The sequence below is a fragment of the Pelodiscus sinensis genome, chromosome 29 (assembly GCF_052426305.1).
Source record: "Pelodiscus sinensis isolate ZL-2025 chromosome 29, ASM5242630v1, whole genome shotgun sequence".
Taxonomy (NCBI): Eukaryota; Metazoa; Chordata; order Testudines; family Trionychidae; genus Pelodiscus; species Pelodiscus sinensis.
Genome location: NC_143080.1, coordinates 15,266,811 through 15,288,523, shown reverse-complemented (window position 1 = coordinate 15,288,523; position 21,713 = coordinate 15,266,811). Strand labels below are relative to the sequence as shown.

Sequence of the window (21,713 nt, the reverse complement as noted above, 5' to 3'; positions counted from 1 at the left end):
GTCACTTAGTTGCTGATCTAAGTCTGTCTGGTCCCTTGAGGTGTCAAGGGACGCAGCGGACATAAGCCTGGAGCGAAGCTGAGCAACATGATGCTGTTGCTGCTGAGCCTTGTAAGGTGCCCAGGGGTCCCAGCAGGGCCACTGGCGTAGGTGATGATAGCAGTTTGCCACTGTGGTAAGGCCAGTCATGCACCTCGGCGTAGAGTGTCTGGAAGGAGTTGGGGTCATGATAGAAACCTGATCCTCCTCACCAGATAATGGAGGTATGGAAGTGCCAGGCAGAGACATGGAAAACCCCTCGGAATGGGGAGAGGAATCAGTGCCAAACAAGGGTGTCACGGACACTGAAGAGATCATGCAGTCGTCTGTGGACCTGTAAGGGCAAAAGGGAGGCACAGGTGGTAAAGAATATTGTACCGGTGTATGCTTTGGCTTTGCCAGCAGAGGGGATGGTGCAGGTGATCCAGGGGTGGTAACAGCGCTCTGGTCCCTGCGCTGCCCTTACGTACCGCACTGGTTGGTGCTGGTGGGACCGACAATGCTGTTGCAGCCCTGTGCTGCTCAGCCGTGACAGGCTTGGGCTTAGCAGCATGTTTAGGCACACTCCAGGTCCTTAGACCCCCGGGGCACTGTGGGTGAATGCTGCCCCAGTAAGCGCTTGTCCGGAGACCCAGCTGCGGACAGAGCTGGCTTAGGATTCAGGGATCGCCCTTTCTTATGTGAAGGGGATTCCCTGTTTGCTGCTATATGTGCTCTCTTGTTTGGAAGAGGCAACACTCACAGCTGTCTTATCCCACATTGCCGCCAGTGATAGTAATAGCAGGGACGCGAGGTCCGACGCTGGTCTGAGGGACATCAGGTTGAACTGAAAACCCTCTGGCTCTCCTGGCCCCCGCTGCCAAATTTTCCACTGATGGCAGTAAACTTTGCTGTAATTGTCCAGACAATGTATGCACTGAGTGCGCTAGTCTGGCAAAGTGATTGGCAGTCCGAGAGGAGAAACAGCGTTTAAAACAGAGCCCCCGCTTGGGAGAACGCTGTGAAAAAAGATTAAGAATTTTTTTTTTAAAATCTGTGAAAAAAAAAATCTCAGCCTTGTGTGAGGAGGCTGGAGCTGAAGCTGGGGGGGGGGGGGGGGGGAAGGAACTCCTCAGTGCAGGAGAGGGGAAGCGTGGGGTGCAGAGCTCGCGCCTGTCTCCGTGTCTGAGGGAGACACTCGGTCATTGTCTTTTTTTTGGAAGGATAGTAAAAATGTAATAAAAAGGAAAGGAAAAGGACAAGGACTAGCTGTCTCTGAGGAGAAGTCTGCAGAGCACACTGCGAGTTCCGGCCGATGCCGGCGGCAGAAGAGAAGGAGCTGAGGTGACCGTATCTCGCACATGCGCATTAGCTGTCTAGCACGCGTAGCGCTTCTGTGCATATGCGATCTAGCTCTCAAAGCCACTGCTAGTAAAATCTTCCGGCCAGGCACGCTGCAGCACCAAAACACCTAAGGGGAGCACCCACAGGGACACTCCTCGAAGAACTATTTATCTAGCTACACACCCACCCCTCTCTAGATTTGTCCTGCTTTCAAAGTTAGCATAGTAATCTGTGGGGAAGCAATGGCTGCAGTACGCTAGACTGTTTGGACTTTGCTTTCTGAATTATAACTACCGCACACATTCGTTTGGGCTAGTTAATATATAATAAAGGTCTGAGGCCTCAAGTTAACGTTGGAGCTAGGGAGACTGATGCTCAATCTGGCACTGGATTCCACAAAGGGCTCCAGATAACAAGCCACTTTTCAGCAAGGTAGCAACTACCAGATGCACAAGCAGAAGTATCCATTTTAATTAGGAACAGCAGGCCAAATTCACCCCTGGAATAAGCAGGCGCAGCTCCACTGAAGTTTGATCTGCCAATGCATGTGGCCTTCCAGGGCTCCCACAATTCAAACCATCATGTGACATTTATTCTGGCCCCAGCCTGTGGGGCACTTTGGTCGCCCAGCAAAGCAACTCTCTTTCGTTGTTCTGTTATTTCACCCTCTCAAATCTGTAACTCTTAGGGGTTCTATACACAAATGTATGCAGGCAAGAAGAGGGCCAGGACAGAGATGCAACCCAGTAAAATGCAAATCAAGTCTTACCCTCAAGTGATGTTTATCCATTTGAACCACGTAAGTGACATCACAAAACAGCAGTTTCACTTAAGAGAGCTGATACATTCTCCATTAGCTGTGAACCAGAAAACCAGATAGTCCCTGTATCTAATACAGCACGGGGGATAGATTATTGCGTTTTCCGTCCTGAGCTAATCATGCACCATGTGCTCATGCACATTAGGGGTGTGAAAGGTTAACCCATTAACTGGTAAGCGCTTACCGGGTCTGATTACCCATTAACCGGTGAAGGGGGGAGCAGCTCCCTGCCTGCTGCAGGCAGGGGGCTGCTTTTCCCCCATGGGGCAGCCCACCATGGACAGTGGCTGCTCCTGTAGTCCGGAGCAGCCTCTGTCCACAGGGAGCCTAGGTACTCCGCAGGCTGGGGCTGCTCCAGCAGGGTTGGAACAGAGCTGCCTGCAGTGGGGAGGGAGGAAAGGGGGGCTGGAGCCCGTACTCCCTTTTAATCGGTTAACACATTGAACATAGTGTTTATCTGGTTAACCAGTAAAACCGCGTTTTACATCCACCCCCCCCCCCACACAGAGTCTTTTTTAATCCAGTTTTAAGTATTATGTATAAAAATGACATTAAAGAACTGTAAGGCTGTAACCTTTATTAGGTCCCATTTGATTAAATCTTTATATGACCTAACCCTCAGTCAGTGCAAAGCGAATAGGCAGCTATGCAATACATGGTTTTATTCTCGTTCAGTCTGTCACCCTCAGCCTTATTTATTGCACCACATCCAAACCTACTTTGAGCATAGAATTAACTTCCTCACGGGCTTCTCTTATCACAGCAGTGTGCGAGTTCCTTACCACATTGTAGACTCAGAACTGAAATAACAGAGATTAAGGCCTAACTCAACTGAGCACTAATTTTGGGCATCCAGCATGAGCTGCACAGGGCCTGAATTTTCAGAGCAATTGGATTTTACAGAGCTGCGTGTGCTCGAAGCACAGCTTTCAGCTTGGAAGGGTTATTTACATAAGAACGGCCGTACTGGGTCAGACCAAAGGTCCATGTAGCCCAGTATCCTGTCTGCCAACAGTGGCCAGCACCAGGTGCCCCAGAGAGGGTGGACCGAAGACAATGATCTGCTATTTGTCTCTTGCCATCCCTCTCCAGCCTCTGACAAACAGAGGCCAGGGACACCATTTCTATCCCCTGGCTAATAGCCTTTTATGGACCTCACCTCCATGAAAATTATCTAGCTTCTCTTTAAACATTTATAGTCCTAGCCTTCACAGCCTCCTCTGGCAAGGAGGCCCACAGGTTGACTACACGCTGTGTGAAGAACTTTCTTTTAGTAGTTCTAAACCTGCTACTCAATTTCATTTGGTGTCCTCTAGTTCTTCTATTATGGGAACTAATAAATAACTTTTCTTTATCTGCACTCTCCACACCACTCATGATTTTATAGACCTCTATCATATCCCCCCTCAGTCGCCTCTTTTCTAAACTGAAAAGTCTCAGTCGCTTTAACCTCTCCTCATATGGGACCCGTTCCAAACCCCTGATCATTTTAGTTGCCCTTTTCTGAACCCTTTCCAAGGCCAAAATATCTTTTTTGAGGTGAGACCATCACATCTGTACACAGTATTCAAGATGTGGGCGTACCATAGTTTTATACAGGGGCAGTAAGATATTCTGGGTCTTATTTTCTATCCCTTTCTTAATAATCCCTAGCAACCTATTTGCCTTTTTGACCACCGCTGCACACTGTGTGGAAGTTTTCAGAGAACTATCCACAATAACTCCAAGATCTCTTTCCTAATTTGTCATAGCCAAATTAGCCCCCATCATACTGTACGTCTAGTTGGGGTTATTTTTCCCGATGTGCATTACTTTACACTTATCCACATTACATTTCATTTGCCATTTTGTTGCCCAATCACTCAGTTTGGTGAGATCTTCTTGGAGTCCCTCACAGTCTGCTTCTGTCTTGACTATCCTAAACAGTTTGGTATCATCCGCAAGCTTTACCACCTCACTGCTTACCCCTTTCTCCAGATCATTTATGAATAAGTTGAAAAGGATTGGTCCCAGGACTGACCCTTGGGGGACACCACTAGTTACCCCTCTCCATTCTGAACATTTACCATTTATTCCTACCCTTTGTTTCCTGTCTTTTAATCAGTTCTCAATCCAAGAAAGGACCTTCCCTCTTATCCCATGGCCATGTAATTTACACAAGAGTCTTTGGTGAGGGACCTTGTCAAAGGCTTTTTGAAAGTCTAAGTATACTATATCTACTGGATCCCCCTTGTCTGCATGTTTGTTAACCCCTTCAAAGAACTCTAATAGATTAGTAAGACATGATTTCCCTTTACAGAAACCATGTTGACTTTTGTCCAACAAATTATGTTCTTCTACATGCCTCACAATTTTATTCTTTACTATTGTTTCGACTAATTTGCCCGGTACTGAAGTTAGACTTACCGGTCTGTAATTGCCAGGATCGCCTCTAGAGCCCTTTTTAAATATTGATGTCACGTTGGCTACCTTCCAGTCATTAAGTACGGAAGCCGATTTAAAGGATAGGTTACAAACCACAGATAACAGTTCAGCAATTTCCCATTTGAGTTCTTTTAGAACCGTTGGGTGAATGCCATCCGGCCCCGGAGATTTGTTAACATTAGGTTTTTCTATTTGTTCCAAAACCTTCTCTAATGACACTTCAATTCGGGACAGTTCCTCAGATTCATCACCCACAAAGGACGGTGCAGATTTGGGAATCTCCCTACAGTCTTCACGGTTGAGGACATTAGCAAAGAAATCATTTAGTGTATCCGCAATGGCTTTATCATCCTTGATTGCTCCTTTTATATCTTGATCGTCTAGGGGACCCACAGGTTTTTTAGCAGGCTTCCTGCTTCTAATGTACTTAAACATTTTGTTATTTCTTTTTGAGTTTCTGGCTAGCTGTTCCTCAAAATTTTTTTTTTTTGCTTTTCTTATTGCATTTTTACACTTGATTTGACAGTGTTTATGTTCCTTTCTATTTGTCTCACTAGGATTGGACTTCCACTTCTTAAAAGATGCCTTTTTGTCCCTCACTGCTTCTTTTATATGGTGGTTAAGCCACGGTGACTCTTTTTTAGGTCTCTTGCTATGTTTTTTAATTTGGGGTATACATTTATGTTGGGCCTCTATTATGGTGTCTTTAAAAAGTTTCCATGCAGCTTGCAGGGATTTCGCTCTAGTCACTGTGCCTTTTAATTTCTGTTTAACTAACCTCCTCATTTTTGTGTAATTCCCCATTTTGAAATTAAATGCCAGGGTGCTGGACTGTGAGGTGTTCTTCCCACCACAGGAATGTTGAATGTTATTATATTATAGTCACTATTCCCAAGCGGTCCTGTAACGGTTCTCCTGGACCTGATCCTGCGCTCCAATCGAGAATTGCCTCTCCCCTTGTGGGTTCCTGTACCAGCTGCTCCAAGAAGCAGCCATTTAAGCCATTGAGAAATTTTATGTTCCAGTTGGAGGTTCAAGGTTGAGAAAGGGCTTCTGAACAAAGCCTCCATTCTAAACTACAGCGAGCTTAATGCGGCACACTGGAGCCAGGCATTTATGTGAGAAATGAGCCCTTGTTTCCCCGGAGCTGCTCCGGACCAGCTGCTTGCTGTTGCTCTGAAGTTACAGTTCTCATGGATAACCCCCTGTCTTTCTATCCCAAATCACTGGTTGGGGATGTCATTAAAATAAGCCTATGACCCTTGATGGGGAATAAATATCTGGTTCAGATGAGTTCTGAATCCTCATGCTAATATCCTTAAAGAACAGAAAGGACAGGAAATAGAAAAACTAGCAGTAGTGTACACGCAAAGCTGCTTCTGAATCCACTAGCTAAGATTTGCTCAGAGAAATTAATTGCTTTTTAATGTCTTGACTTCTCATGAGTGTTTTATGGTTTGTTTGTTTTTTTAATGTTAAAGGTGAGCATTACACACTGTAATACAAGATTAAGTTCAAATATTTTTTAGACCACATGGGAAAAATCCTCACTAAGAACTTAGTTACAATATTTTTAAAGAGATTATGAGCAGTTAGGTAAAAATCTATTCTAAGTTCCAGCTGCAAGATGAAGGCTCTGTCTACCATCTAAGGACACTGGCATGAAAAATAAGGGTTTGAGTCTAGAGCTGCTCAATATGAAGACACCAGAGAAGGAAAGCAAAGCAATGTGAGGTTTGGGGAACAACGGCATTCCAACACTTCCTCCTCTGAATCAGTGTTTAGAAAAGGTTAAAAAGCATCCTGTGGCCTAACAATATATTTCTTCAAATAGTCCTGTTTAGAATCTACACCAGAGCAGGAAACTAAACAGTTTTGGGCTTCACTTCTGGTTAGAGCCATCTGAAATCCCTGAGGCCCCATGAATGGGTAATAGCAATGTGGCCACAGTCAGCAATTACATAATGGCTTACTCCAAAGCAGTGAAACAACTGTGCTTGGGGAAAGCTCCACAGATGAATACAGGAATGTAATGGCTAGTGACAAAGCATGCCAACAGCCCTGCCGACGGGGGAGGTGATTCAAACACCGCCAGAGCGCTGCACTGCACACGCCAGGTGTCTGAGGGCTGGGGACAGGGAACACTCTGCGTGGTGCAGAGGGATGGCTGCTTCTGGCCCCACTGTTTTCCACCAGCTCTGTGATTATTGGGGAACCAGAACATGGTCACCTGTCAGCCTTGTGCTCTTGGGGAGTCAGGGAGTGACATTCATGGAAAACCATCCCCCTCCCTCAGGCCTCTGCTAGAATCAAAGACAAAGCAATGACAAGGCCGGGGAAGACACACCTAAACTGCTTCAGACAAGGGTGATAGAATTAAGGAAACACCCCAGCCTCATTTGCATTAAAGATGGAACAGAGGGACATCTCATTAGCATACAGAATGGAGAGCAGCTCTTCCAAGGCAGGAACCGCAGTGAACTAGGGGACACCGAAAGCAGAGAAGCACTGCCTGATGGGAAATCCCTGCTCCAGATGCTAATGAACCTAAGCCTGCTCACACCCAAATTAGTCATTATCAGACCAATTCTAGTAACAATCCTACTGACATCCAAAATACTGACACTGCCTAGTTGCATTGTGAGCTCCTTCAAGGAACATCACCCATAACCAGGGGTGATCAGTCTCTATTGTCTCTCCTCTTTCTCTTTGAACTATCCCTATAAAAACTCCTCTCCTTGCCCCAAGAAAACTGTTCTGATACCTGGACTTAAACTGCATCAGTCCCATTGAGACTTCTTCATCTCCTGTCTGATCGTGCTGGGGGCTCTGTCCTGCTTTTCTCCTGCCCTCTGGACCCCCAGCTACCATCATCATCTGGGAACCCCGATCAGTGCAAGCTCCATGGAGTGGTGAGGTCTCTCTCTCTCTCTCTCTCTCTCTCTCTCTCTCTCAACTATCTCTCTAAGCATAGCCTCCTGACCCTGCCCTGTGTAAACTGTTCTATGGTTACCTAACATTTGTAATCAGTTTCAATTTAGATTTAATATTGTAATTGTTAGATTTAATATTGTAACTGTTTGATATCTATTCACTACTCAGAAATAAATCACTTTCATTGTTAAGCTGGTTGCTTCTCTCTCTTTCTTTCTCTTTTGCTCACTCTTCCTTAAGGGGTGTTGTTTTGGCTTCCCCATTCGCTCTGCAGCAACGCTTCTTGTACCCAAGCAAAAGATCCCTGTAGTGCCCAAAATCCTGTGGGGTTTGCTCATCGTGTGGTTTACCAGTGAATGACTGTGGTGTGAAAGTGGGGATAGGGGGTGCTGAACCTGGGGGCTTATGAGGATGGCAGCTTAAAGTGCTGTTTAATCCAGCCCACGGAGTCCAAAGGCACATGAGGGTGCAGTGTGGCATTGCTGTGAAACCCAGCCAGCTGAGTCCAGGGACATATGAGGGGGTCAGCTTGTGAGTGCTGAGTACCCAGTACTCTCAGGCATGCTCTGTTAGTGGGTGTGAGTGTCTGTGTGTGTTGCCAAGGTGGGAAGAACCCCATCCTGAGGAACCTAGTTCCTGCAGGAGAGCTCCAGTGGGAGGGGGAATTGGCAGCAGGGAGAATTCAGCTCCATATGAGAGCCCAAGTAAGCACCAACAGCACACGGATAGAACTGTTAACCTTCCCCCAGTCCCATAAGGGTAACCCTGATAAATGAGCATATCCCAGAGTATTGGGCAAATCTGGTAACACCACAGAGCTGCCCCCTGCACTGCATCCCTTGCTCTGGGGCCAGCGCAGGCTGTCAGCTTCCCTGTACGCTAGTAAAACAAATCTGTATTTGGAGAAAGTGTCAACCAGTATCTTAAGAACCGCTCTGAACACGAGCACAATGACAGATTTCAAAGAGTTACAAAAGCAATACACACATGCCATTGCATTTGAAAAGATAAAAGGGAAAACCTCAGAGCTCTGCTCTACAGACAGCAGGGCAGAAGACGACAAGACAGCATTACACAAGTCACAGAAGAGAAGGGCTTCCTGCCTCCCAATATTTAATGAAAATATAAAATTGTAGCCTTCAGCTGTTGCTGCCTGCAGATCTTTGGCAGCACAGCTAGAGGTATACTATAGGAAAACCATCAGCAAGGAAAACAAAGTCCAGCTTGTAGTCACACACTGCCGTAGAGCAGCTGATGTCAGCACTAAAACCCTCTTCTTTCGGCAGCATGTGAATGGTTTGTTGGACAGTATGTCACCCCAAAATGAAAGACTATATTGAAGTGGAAGTGTGCCAAAGGGGCAGAAGGAAATACACTATTTACCAAGGCTCCCTGTAAGCTGGGCACTTCTGCGGCTGCCCAGGAGAGAGTCCAATGCTGCCCAGAAGGTCAGCAGAGTGCCCACAGCCAGGTTTTTGTTTCTGCTGGTGGGCACGTTTGCACATGCCTGGGTGCACATACATTTATTCCGCACATAGATGGAAAAAAATCCACCCCTAGAAGAAAAGGACTGGAGGGAACATTGCTGTGTACCACGATCTGCATGTGCCCATTTAAAACATACCCTTTTAAATGAGACAAAAGACACGTTTAACTCCTCAGTTCAGAAGTACAGTAAACTTCCGATAATCCGGCACCTTTAGGACCCAGGGGGTGCCGGATTATCAGATATGACAGACTATTGGAAGGGGGGGCTATGATGGGTCTGGGGTGGGGTGATGCCACCCCAGACTCCTCATAGCCCCCCCTTCCGATAGTCTGGCTCTGTCCCAGCTGTCCCCGATTCAGCCGCTGCTGATCAGTTTCAGCAGCGGCTGAATCGGGGACAGCTGGGGCAGAGCAGCTGGGGTGCTGCCGGGTTGGTCCCATAGCGCCGCCCCTCGGTGCTGCGGGACCAACCCGGCAACACTCCAGCTGCTCTTCCCCAGGTGTCCCCAAGAGCAGCTGGGGTGCTGCCAGGTTGGTCCCGCAGCTGGCGCTATGGGACCAACCTGGCAGCACCCCAGCTGCTCTACCCCCGACTTCCCCAATTCAGCTGCTGGTCAGTTTCAGCAGCGGCTGAATCGGGAAAGCCGGGCACAGAGCAGCTCCAACTGTCCGGCAGCTGGATCACTTCCGGGTTCCTGATGGTGCCGGACCATCAGGAGTGCCGGAGCACTGGATGCCGGACCAATGGAGTTTTACTGTAATAGGTAATTCAAAAAGTAATTAGCCGGTCATGTACTTTTATAACCACCAAATCTCTCAGAAGCTCATGTTAACAGGCAGATTAAGGCCTTAATTTAGTAGGGAAAAGCAAAGTAAAAGGGAGCACAGAGACATTACAGTTGACTAAACTGCTTTCAGTGCAGTGCTCTCTGCACCAGTGCAGTGGTGGGTATTTTATAACTGAAATGGCTTTGTTTTGCTTCAATGACATCGGAAATCTACCACTCCAAAAAGCAACAAGCTTCTGGTAGCTCTGATCCCTTAAATCTTGTATCTGATACTCTTCCGCATCCCCATCAGCCTCTACTAGCCCAGGACAGCGGAACGAGCAAGTTTTGCCATGATGTAACGTGCTTCACGGAAAATGGCTGGTAAGCAAAAGAAGGGATATAGAACAGTGCTCTCCCCTGGAGGCCCCGCACCACGAGTGATGTTGGCCTATACTGCAATGCAGCACGTTCAGTGCCAGTAGGATAGTCCAATTTTACTATTAAGCAGCAGCAGTCCCTTGACTTGCTCAACATAGACTTTTGCAGACTATGTAACAGGAAACTTCTTGCTTCAGAGCGAATACTAGAATACTGTATATTGGAAGCATATACAAATTCTGCTAATTAGATGCATTCAATCTGTGTACAGCAGACCAGTGTGCTACCTTCTTGAAAACCTGCATTTATGCACCATTCCAGTGATGTTCCATGTACTATTCCATTCCCTACTATTCATGTGAGGTTAACATGAATGACACTGCTTGATTCTGCACTAATTAGCCCTCTTGTGGCAGGTTCAGCCGAAAGCCAAGAGCTTGGAAATGGGCCACAGGTCCGGGAGGAAGCCCGGGGAAGAACGCAGTGCTGTGGAAGCCTGCATAGCTGCTGTGCATGCTGTGGCTGTTCTGTGACTACCTGAGAGGTGGTCAATGGGCAACGCCGCAGTGCAGCACATTTCAGCAGCCCAGCATCCGTATTACAGAAAAAGGAGCACAGCAAAGTGCAAGAGTTTATACCATGAATCCTGGAGTTCCATGACCCGATTGCTCTGTTCTATCAGGACTAAGTCTCTCCCATTCAACCCATAGAATCTCAGGCATCAATCTGTCCATTTGCATACCTTGTACTTCTGCCTCAGCTCTTCAGTGTCTTCTTTTTCCACCTCCAGTACACGCCTCCGTTCAGTGGCATCTTCGGCATAATCAAGCTTAGCAATAAGAACAGATGGAATTACTCCTGTAAATTCTTGGTGGCACCCAAATAGCCAAGAAAATGTTATTTATTCCATTGTTCGAACACAGAATCTGTGTGTATTGTGCTTAACTCCCTGCTTCATCATCCCGTCGCCTACAAAATAGTTCATTAATCCTTCCATGCTGCTGCCTTCCATTGCCAGGAAAGGATTTAGCTTCATGAAATCCAACCCCCAAAGCCAAGGAATCAAAGAAAAGTCTCCAGGCCTCAAAAGTCAGTTAGCCATAGGTAACTAACGTATGTGTTGAGGAGAAAAGCTTGTCCTATAGTGCAGATTTAAGGCCAACTGTTTCTCCGGCTTTGCTGCTCAAAGTTCATACTTCTACATCACTCTCCAACTGCACTCTGGGACCCAATGCAAATTAAGGAACATGTTTTAGCATCAGGATCAACTTACCTCCATTTCCATCCGGCCCATGCCCATGACATCATACTTGACGACGATAGGGATGGGATCTGTTCTACCTGTAACAGAAACACCCAAACAAGGTGAGAGGCCAAGTCTGCTCCAGCAGCTCACTTTACACATTACGCTGGGTGGTTAGAGATCTTGCCTTTGAGTGCAGAGACCAGAAAGCTACAGTGAACCAAACACAAGCCATTCTCACAGCTTACATCCAAATGTGCTTCTCAGCTCCAAATCTGTTAGCCCATTGGTGCTTACTACTGGGATTCTCAGAACATTAACAAAAGGTACATTTGGCATCACTGGCTAATGTTCCACCACACTGCCAAGGCTTGGTACCTGGAGAGTCAAAGTTGCTTTCCTTATTCTCCTGACACCATGAGCTTATAACCCTGATCCATCAGTCGAAAGACAAGCACTAACCATGTGTTATTGTACAACCACATTAGTTTACCATCAAATTTTGTATCTTACTAAATTTTAAAAAATTAATGCCATGGCAGGCATGGTAGGCCAGAATTTTCGCATTAAAAATAACTAACTAAATAAAATTTTTAAAAAAGGCACGAGGTCCAGAAGAGATACTTAATCATAACTGGCTTCCTAATGTTCCCACTAAAAACTGCTCTATTACTGACTGTGTAACCTGTAAGCTGTGAAAAGGACTAGTTGCGAAGAAAATTGACTTTGAACTAATCAAACTATGCTGGAGGATTTTTACATATCTTTAATCCACTCATAACCAGCCAAACAAAGCAAAATGGGGCAGACAAGCACTTTACTACCACAGCTTTTTTACATCACAACTTGCGCTGTTTGTTGTGATGTAAGCCCACTGAAAATTACTTACCTTATCCGGAGCATACCTTGAGTAAAAGAACAGAATATTTACTTCCCTTATGATTATTCTTGGGTTGGTTGTGTAAACAATTGTTTTGTTATACACACATACACATATATTATACCTTTGGGCTAAAAGATTTCTTTTTAATCATGCCAAAAATAAAACTATATTAGGACTACTATTTTAATCCACATGCACCAAAAAAAGGCTTAGTTCTTAAGCCATGTCAGAAAAGCCGCCTCTGATTTACATCAAGTTTCTCTGTTCTGCAGGGGAATCTCTTTCTGGTTCTTTCAAAAATTATTAAACCACGGCCCTCCAACTCTATGGGCACATCCAAGGGGACATGTGTATTTTTAATCATTAAACTAGGAAATAAGTATGATGAGTAATTTCCACTTTGGAGAAAGTTAGTTTTATATTTATAACTGCAATTTGTCTTTTTGTACATATGCCCAGAGACCATTTAGATGGGCATACTACAAAGCCAAAGATAAAAATATTCATTAAGCCATCTCAGCCAATCCAAAATAGCTGTTAGCTACTTAGCTGTCATGTTAGGTACTTAACAGTAAAATTTTCACCCAGAATATGCATCTCTGGCGCCCAATGGTATAATAAGTAAGCAGTGACTGCAATCTTTAGCAAAAGGACCAAATGAAAGACAGGTTATAAAAATGACTTCCTAAGTGCAATATCACTTTCATAACGTCTCAGCCAGGGATTTACTGGTAAAAGATAAATCCAATAGAATGATTCAGAACAAATGCAAAAAGAATTTTTGTTTTCCAGTTTTTGTTTTGTTTCTGCAAGAATCATGATCTTTATGTGCAAGTTCATTACCTTGGTAAACCCCTGCATACAAACAATGAATCAGTACTTTTGCCTTCTAAGGCAGTCAGAGTTTTTTAAATTCATAAATTGCAGTAGCAAGTGCTAGTGCCTGTCATGTTGGGGAAATCAAGTTTGGACAGTATTAGAATTTTATGTTTAAACTGATTTTTGGCAGTTCTAACACAAACAGAAACATCCCTTCTTAGCAATACCCTTTAATGAACAAGGATCAGACAAGTGTGCATAAAGAAAGGAAAGGAAATGAAAGACCAAGCAGAAGGATGAAGGCTACAACAGAGAAAGTAAGCCTAACATATTGGTGCACTGATGACAAAAGGAGTAATTCAGTCTGAAAATAAAAAATTACCACTGCTAAGTTTACCATCACCACAACAAGTCCAGGATCAAAATGCTGTAAAAAAGAAACACCATTTGTTAGGCAGAAACCAGTAGGGGCAGACAACAGGCCGTTTGCAGTAGGCAGCCAGAATGAGGCTTCTTCCTCACTCCTCCTACCCAACTGCCACACTTCATCCTGTGGAGTGGGGGCGACCGGAGGTGGTCAGTTTGGAGCAGCTACTGTTTGTTTTCACAACTGCTCTTGCCCACGATTTATGAGACTCGTGAAGAAGTTTAGTTCCTGGTGATGAATCAGTTTTAACAGGTGCTGCATTTTTTCCAAACTCAAAAATGTATGTGTATTTGTTACCAATCAAGATCTTAAGGTCATTAGAAATATGTTAAAGGGCATGAAGTCAAGGAGGCATTCCCTCAGTCTTCATACAAGGAGGGGAAGTTACTTTTTAGCTATTCAGAGTGCCACCTTTGTTTCAAATGTAGCCATTATTATTTCACTGGGAGCTAGCACAGCTGACCCTGGCAGCTGACCAAGCAGCCTGCACAGCCTGGTGTCTGACTGACAAGCACCAGTTCCAGCAGCTCAAGCACAAATTGCAACTACCCGCAGTGGTGACTGCTCTCACCAAAATACTGAAGCATGCCCCAATGGGTGGGGGCACACAACATGCTAGCAAGCAGAAGACCCGAATTTGGGTCCCTGGCTCTGAGCCCACAGAAGCTAGAGTGTGTTGTTTTGTGTCCTAGCAAACTGTTTTGGTGCACTGACTAGCTTTGGAATAAAAACACATCCAACTCGGCTGACTGCCATGTGAAGCCTAGTGGGACAGAGAACAGTCAAAGGGGAAAAGTGAGAGGTCTCTGACGACCAGCGCAGGGAAAAACAAATACTACCATGTGATCGGAAGCATTTGACAAGTAGCCATGGTTTTGGGGTATCTCCTTAGAGCTGTGCTTATCTCCTCCAACTGAACCCTTCCAAGGCAAGCCAGTAGCTCTCAAAAAGTACTGCTGTTGACCTCCCAAGCAAGGCCAGGAACTCAAAGTGCTGGACAGCTAGAGAGAACTGGCACCAACAACCAGTGCATCACAGAGATGGTGACATCTTATTTTTTCTCCAAACAAATCTGAGAAGTTGTACTATCTCCAGGGTCACAATCCCTTTTCTTTCCCGATAGGAGTCACAGCAAGGATGAAGTGACCAATGCCACAAGGGGAGGTGAAGGGGTGGGAAATGTTTTGACTTAGTAGGAATGTCCTGGCCCACATTAGCACACTTTCCAGTGGGGGAAGGAAAAGCAAACAGTGTGTTAAGTTACACTCTAGGACGGTCAATCTCTGAAATTAAATAAATGCAAGGGATTCAATTATTTCTTTGTTTCTAGAATGCAAGTGGCATTTCAGAACAGGTAAGATATACCAAAGATTTATTTCCTCCCTCCTCCAAAAGAAAGCAGGACTACTCTAGGCCTTTTTTGGGTGAGGAGCCGCTGACCCACAGAAAAATCAGTCAGGGACCGTACACAAATGTGGTGGCCCCTGACAGGGAGAAAGACCCTCCCCACATTCCCCTCACACACCAGTGCGGGCTTCCCAATGCTGGGGGGAGCTGCATGCCTTGAGGGGCAGAGCCAGGCAACCCAGAGGCTGCAGCAGGCCTCTAGGCCTTAAGTTCCCACCCCTAGACTTTTGAAAGCTGGTCAGCCTTTAAGCCTGTACTGTAAGTTATATTCCTTACTGAGACACTGTGTCTGCTCAGTGATCTGCAAAGGTCTGAGAGAGAATCCAGCAAGTGGGGAGGAGGGGGGAGAAGATGGAAGGAAGACACCTTGTGGAGCCTCAGAAGGTGTCAGTTCCTCCGAATTGAGTTACTTTTAATCACACATTCATTTCTTAAAAAGGGATAAATAAATGTCACTCACACTATTGGATGCTGTTACTAGCACAATTCAGTTCTTCCCAAATTTTGGAAGGGATATTAAACCTCATGCCTCAGAGTTTAAGACAATCTCTTCACGAACAGTGACCAAGAGGAGAGCTATTGTGAGCAGCAAGCAGATTAGCCCACATCCCATACTGGAGGGTTCCTGCATCTTCCTCTCAAGCATCTGGGGATGGCCACCCGGGGAGACAGGATACTTGTCAAGAGGGCCAGCCTGATCCAGCCTGGCAGCTCCTTTCCTCTGAGGAGGGTATATTTATTTCTAACGGAGACGAAAGGCACTGCAGCTAATGGTGACCAATATCCCCCTCAATGCTCTTCTGACTAGTATTAACCTAGCAGAGGTTCAGGAAAAGAGCGATATCCCACGAGAACTAACTTGGATCCTACCAGGCCTTGCAAATAATTTTTCTAGTAATATGCAATGACTGATGCCTTCGATTTTAAAAACAGGTTTAATATAAAAATCAGAACGTTCCAGCTAACAAACATGAAAACATCAGGAGAGTGATTCATGATCAAATTTTCATGCACTTAAATACATTCTCCTTACTAGAAACCCTTTAATGCCTGATAAGACAACCATATATCCAGCAAAACGTTACCAGCCTAGTCCTGATCACTACATGCCACGCTTAAGTAGACGAGATGTCTGGTAACTACTTGATACCAAGAGTTTGATTTCTGCCACAAAATGCATTAGTGCTTGGGTCTCCTTCAAAACACAACTAGCTTACAGCTACACAGGTTGGACCTGACTGTCCCAAACGAGGGGATTTTCTGGACTAGGGAAGGTCCCTCCCCTCATGGCCGTGCTGCCACTGGGCCAGAGCTCTCGCCTGACCCCGCTGCTGCCTCGGCCCCCCAGGGCTCTCCTTGGCCCCACTACCACGAGGGCCAGAGCACCACAGCCAGAGCTGCACAGCTGGGGCAGAGCTCTGCAGCTGCCTGGCTCAGTGGCTGGGGCCAGAGTTCCCTGGCCACTAGAGTCAGAACATGGCTGGAGTTCTGCGGCCAGGGGTGGGGCCGGAGCTCCCTGGGTGGGGCTGGAGATCCACAGCTGCAGCCAGGTTAGAGCTCCCCCACCGCTGGGACCAGAACTCTCTGCTATGCCACCCATCCTCCCCCCGCCTCCCTATGTTCTGGGCTCCCAGCTGAGTCACTGGTGCCCCTTACGGCATTCCTGTTCTGCCACCAGACCTCTGTGGCCCAGGAACATCCGTGGTCCATGTCAGATCACAGATGTTGCCGAACCAGGGAGTCCCAGTTAAGGGAGATACGACCTGTACTATGAAACAGAAGACGACCTTGAGTGCAGAGGGCTTTTTGATTGGATTGCTATTCTCAAGTCACTAATGGTAGCGAAACTGGAGAGAAGGTGGATTTTTCAAGGGGGTTCTAAATTGGATGTTCTTAAGCACTAAAGCTTGGGAAAATGGTGAAAGCTAAGAAGCAAAAACTAAACTAAAATCGCTCTGAGGAGACAAGTCTGCTTGACAATGGCATTACGTTTTATGTTTGTCTCAATTCATTTGAATGAATCTGCACAACCCACAAGTACACAGTTCTATTGAACTACTCGTTCCACAAGCTCAATCTGGACTCAGTCTCAATAATGCAAGAGCACCAAAAGCAGTTACTCTGTGAGGAGTTAGACTGCTAACTGCTAGACCATTCTGTCTCTGAAGTAGGATTGAAGAGAAGAGGCACCTTTTATTTTCATAGTTTTTTGGATTTCACTCTAAAATGAAGATTTTTTACCAGTGCTCAGACTCACGTGGCAACAAGAGCTATCTGGTCATAAATGTGCTACCAGGTGGGAAATTCCAGATCTCTCCTTCTGCATGCCACTAAGGAGGCAGCACAGTCCATTCCTATTGGCGGGCAAACTTTCAGAAGTTCAACTCCTGCTGCCCACCCAGAAGCAGTACTGATGAGTTTAGAACCATGGTCTCCAACCAGCAAACTAGCCACACTATGGACCAAATAGTCACATTGTTCAAGCCAACTAGCCAGACTCAACCAGACAAATAGAGGCAGCAGTGGGAAGGTGGAGGGGGCATCACAGAGACAGTGCTGGGGGAAACCTGCTTTTGATACAGAAGCAGAAAGGGGTGTGTGGGGAAAATGTGAGTAGACTACAAACCACCAAGAATCCTAGGCTTATCTAGTAGACGACTACTCTCTTACATCCCTACTTCGCATTTGTTCTTATTGATCTTCTTATTTACCTCAGACCATTTCTCCAGTTTGTCCAGATCAGTTTGAATTATGATCCTGTCCTCCAAAGCACTTGCAACCCCTCCCAGCTTGGGATCATTTGCAAACTTAATAATCGTACTCTCTATGCCAATATCTAAATCGTTGATGAAGATATTGAACAGAACCAGTGCCAAAACAGACCCCTGAGGAACTCCACTTGTTATACCCCTCCAGCATGCCTGTGAGCCATTAATAACTACTCTGAGAACAGTTAACCAGCCAGTTACTCATCCACCTTACAGTAGCCCCATCTAGATTGTATTTCCCTAGTTTATTGATAAGGTGGTCATGCAAGACTGTGTCAAACGTCTACCACTTCCCCCTTATGCACAAGGTTTGATATCCTATCAAAGAAAGCTATCAGATTGGTTTGACATGATTTGCTCTTGACAAATCCATGCTGGCTGTTACCTATCACTTCATCATCTTCCAGATGTTTTCAGATAAATTCCTTAATTACTTGCTCCATTAATCTTCCCTGGCGCAGAAGTTAAACCAGCTGGTCTGTAGTTTCCTGGGTTGTTCTTATTTCCCTTTTTATAGATGGACACTAGATTTGATTTGCCCTTTTCCAGTCTTCTGGAATCCTCTCCTGACTTCCATGACTTCTCAAAGATGACAGATCAGCAATTCATCAATTAACCACTCAGCCATCTCATGACCCTTGATGTGGTCATTGCAAAACAAAGAAGATTTTCTAAAAGGCAAGTCTTTTTTAGTAAGGTGTATAGCTGTGATACAGCTCCAGCTCTGGATATCCTGTACAAATCATGAAGCCCTGCAACGAAGGGCAGAACTAGCGAGCCATACCATAGTAAATATGCATGTCTATCTGGACTGCATTGAGCGTTTTTACCTACAGAGCAGCAGGGTTTTCCTGTGTGTCTTGTGCAACAGTGAGCATGGTGATGGTGCCTGGTAAGCAGCTGAATGGATTAGGGAAGTGACAGAGTAGTTGAGTAGTCAATTAAATGACAAGCAAAAGCTCAGTGGTTAATGCTATCAACTACACGCATTCAATGCGAAGCCAGAGGGCGGGACCTACCCCCACTGTGGCTCTGTATTTAAAATGTAGGAGGAGCGGGTGGGCAGACATTCTGGTTCCTACTCCAGGATCCTACATTCACTGCCTCATGGTCCTTTTCTAGGGAGCTCACCACTGTGGTATTTGAGGGCCCACCCCCGCTGTGAGAGGACTGCATTTTCACCTCTCTTACATCCGGACTGACACCACTGAGTGAATCAAGGACAGAGCCAGGACTGGCATTCAGGACCTCGAGACTAATTTCTCCAGACCATGCGACCTTACTGCTAGAGGAAGCAAACATTCATAGTGTCCTTGATTTCAGCTGCTTGAGAGCTCAGAACATCTGTAGATCAATTCCCAGACGTTTCAAAGGTGGGTACCCAGAAAATGAGATTTGCACAATTAGTGGCCACCTACCAAAATTAGGTATTAGTGACCTATGCAGTAGCATATCAGAAGATGGTCAGAGGTAGGGAGAGAACCTAAGCTCTTCTGCAAAGGATTCACTTTTCTTAACCACAAGCCCATCCTTTCCCCTTTCGGTCTCCTGCCTTGCTTTCTATACACCTTTGAACTTCTCATTGGGATGCTTTCCTTTGCTACCATATACCCTGTGCTTTGAAAGAGGAAAGGGTCTGGCACAAAAACAAGGCCTTCTTTATACAAAGTTTTTGAATGGACTTGGTAGCGCTCCTGTAAATAAAAATCCATAATGCATATGCACAAGAGGCAGAAGGTTGCATAAAAGTGCTTGACTTTGGAACCCAAACAACATTCCTTTTAACAGTTGTGTACGCATAATTCACTAAGCTTTTATTAAAGGGTTTTTTTTCCTAACACATCTCCCCACAGCATGCAAAACAAGAAAGGTGTGTACCATGAACCTTCAGCACAACTTGGACCACAGAAATATTAGTTGGGCATGCAAAGGCAATTTCTCTTGCAGAAAGAGCTCATGGCCCCACATGGCGCATCCAAAGAGGAGGACTGGTTACGAGGTGCATATGGTGGATCCGGAAGACTGGGCTATTCAAAAGAGCTCAACATGGTGGCTCTTTCACTCAATCAAAACTGAGGATGAGAGAGAGATTCCCACACCTGAGCTATTCTTTTTAAATGACAAATCTCAGGAACTGTCCCAGATTGAGGTGTCAGAGGAATTTTTGGAACAAATTAATAAAACTAAACAGTAACAAGTCCCCACGACCAGATGACATTCACCCACGAGTTCTGAAAGAACTCAAAATGTGAAACTGTAGAACTACTAACAGTGGTTTGTAACCTATCCTTTAAATCAGCTTCTGTACCTAATGACTGGAAGATAGCTAATGTGATGCGAATCTTTAAAAAAGTTCCAGAGGTGATGCTGGCAATTACAGTCGGGTAAGTCTAACGTCAGTACCTGGCAAACTGGTTAAAACTAGTAAAGAACAGAATAGTCAGACACATAGATGATCATAATTTGTTGGGGAAAGTCAACATGGATTCCATAAAGGGAAATCATGCCTTACTTATCTACTAGAGTTTGAGGGCATCAGCAAGCATGTGGATGAGGGGGATCCAGTGGACATAGTGTACTTAGATTTCCAGAAAGCTTTTGACAAGGTGTTATGGTGGAGTGGGGAGTCTCTGGGCCCTGCACCCCCATCCGCAGCCAGACGTGACTCTCAGCAGAAGGTTTATTTGTTCACAGGGACACAGCGTGGCACATACTTCTTGTTCGCACCGGAACCAGGAGCTGCCAGTACAATCCAGCTTGTGGAGAGGGGGACCCAGAGCCAGTGCCCCGCCCCCCCTCCATGCATCCTAAGCCAACCAAGACTCACTCTCACACTCAGCAACCAGCTCCGCCTGCTCCTTTCTCCCCTTCCTGGGCAAAAGGTGTTATTTGGCTGCACCCCCCACCTAGGCTCAGGTTATAAGAGAGCCTGATGACTACCTTACCCATTACAAAGATAGCTTCCCCAATTATCACCTCTAATACCATTAGCTCACAGACATCTACCTTTCCCCACCTCTAATATCATTAACTCACAGACATTTACCTTCCTTCCCCCCTTCCTCCCCCCGCGTCCCCTTTCTGTTCTGAAATGTGATTTGTCCTTTTCATATGTGTTCATTTTTTTAAAATTGTATCCTTTGGTATATATGGTTGTGACTATTTTCTTCCACTATTTGATCTGAGGAAGTGGGTCTGGCCCACGAAAGCTCATCATCTAATAAACCATCTTAAGTCTTTAAAGTGCTACATAGTCCTGTATTTTGTTTAAGAGAGCCTGAGACATTGTTTACATGATGAGCTGGGCAGCCTGGGGCAGCCTCCCCTCAGTGAGTCACACCCAAAACTCCCATCCCCAGCAGGGCACAGGTGCAGTGCCCAGGGAAACTGAGGCACACACAGAATTATAACAGAACAGGACGGTAGAAATCACATATAGCATATCAAACAGAGTGAACATAACCTCCACTTCGTCACACAAGATTCCCCACCAAATGCTCTAATTAAAGTAAGCTGTCATGGGAAAAGAGGGAAGGTCTTCTCATGGATTGATAACTGGTTAAAAGATAGAAAACAAAGGGTAGGAATAAATGGTCACTTTTTAGAATGGAAAAAGGCAAATCATGGTATCACGCAGGATTAGTCTCAGTATGGAGCCCTATTTAACATATTCATAAATAATCTGGAAAAAGAGGTAAATGGTGAAGTGGCCAAATGTGCAGATGATACTAAACTGCTCAAGATAATTAAGACTAAAGCAGACTGTGAAAAGGTCACAAAACTAGATGACTGGACAACAAAAAGCCAAATGAATTTTAATGTTGATAAATGCAAAGTAATGCATATTGAAAAACATAATCCCAACTATATGTACAAAGTGAGGGGAACTCAATTAGCTATTACCACTCCAGAGAGAGATCTTGGAGCCATTGTGGATAGTTTTCTGAAAACATCCACTTACTGTGCAGCAGCAGTCAAAAACCCAAATCG

At 45.4% G+C, this 21,713-nt stretch overlaps 1 protein-coding gene across 5 annotated transcripts in view; it reads right to left on the bottom strand.

Moving 5' to 3' along the window:
- GPATCH8 (G-patch domain containing 8) overlaps positions 1 to 21,713 on the bottom strand; it is a 97,757-nt gene that overhangs the window by 34,043 nt on the left and 42,001 nt on the right. For 2 of the 5 annotated variants that reach the window (XM_075911257.2, XM_075911258.2), the window contains 3 exons: positions 13,504 to 13,548; positions 11,450 to 11,517; positions 10,919 to 11,005 (listed from right to left, as the gene is read on the bottom strand). In XM_075911257.2, the coding sequence (XP_075767372.2) occupies positions 10,919 to 11,005; positions 11,450 to 11,476 (114 nt within the window). In that variant the 5' untranslated portion in view covers positions 11,477 to 11,517; positions 13,504 to 13,548. The remainder of the gene's footprint in view (positions 1 to 10,918; positions 11,006 to 11,449; positions 11,518 to 13,503; positions 13,549 to 21,713) is intronic. The other 3 variants (XM_075911254.2, XM_075911256.2, XM_075911255.2) reach the window with 2 other exon arrangements.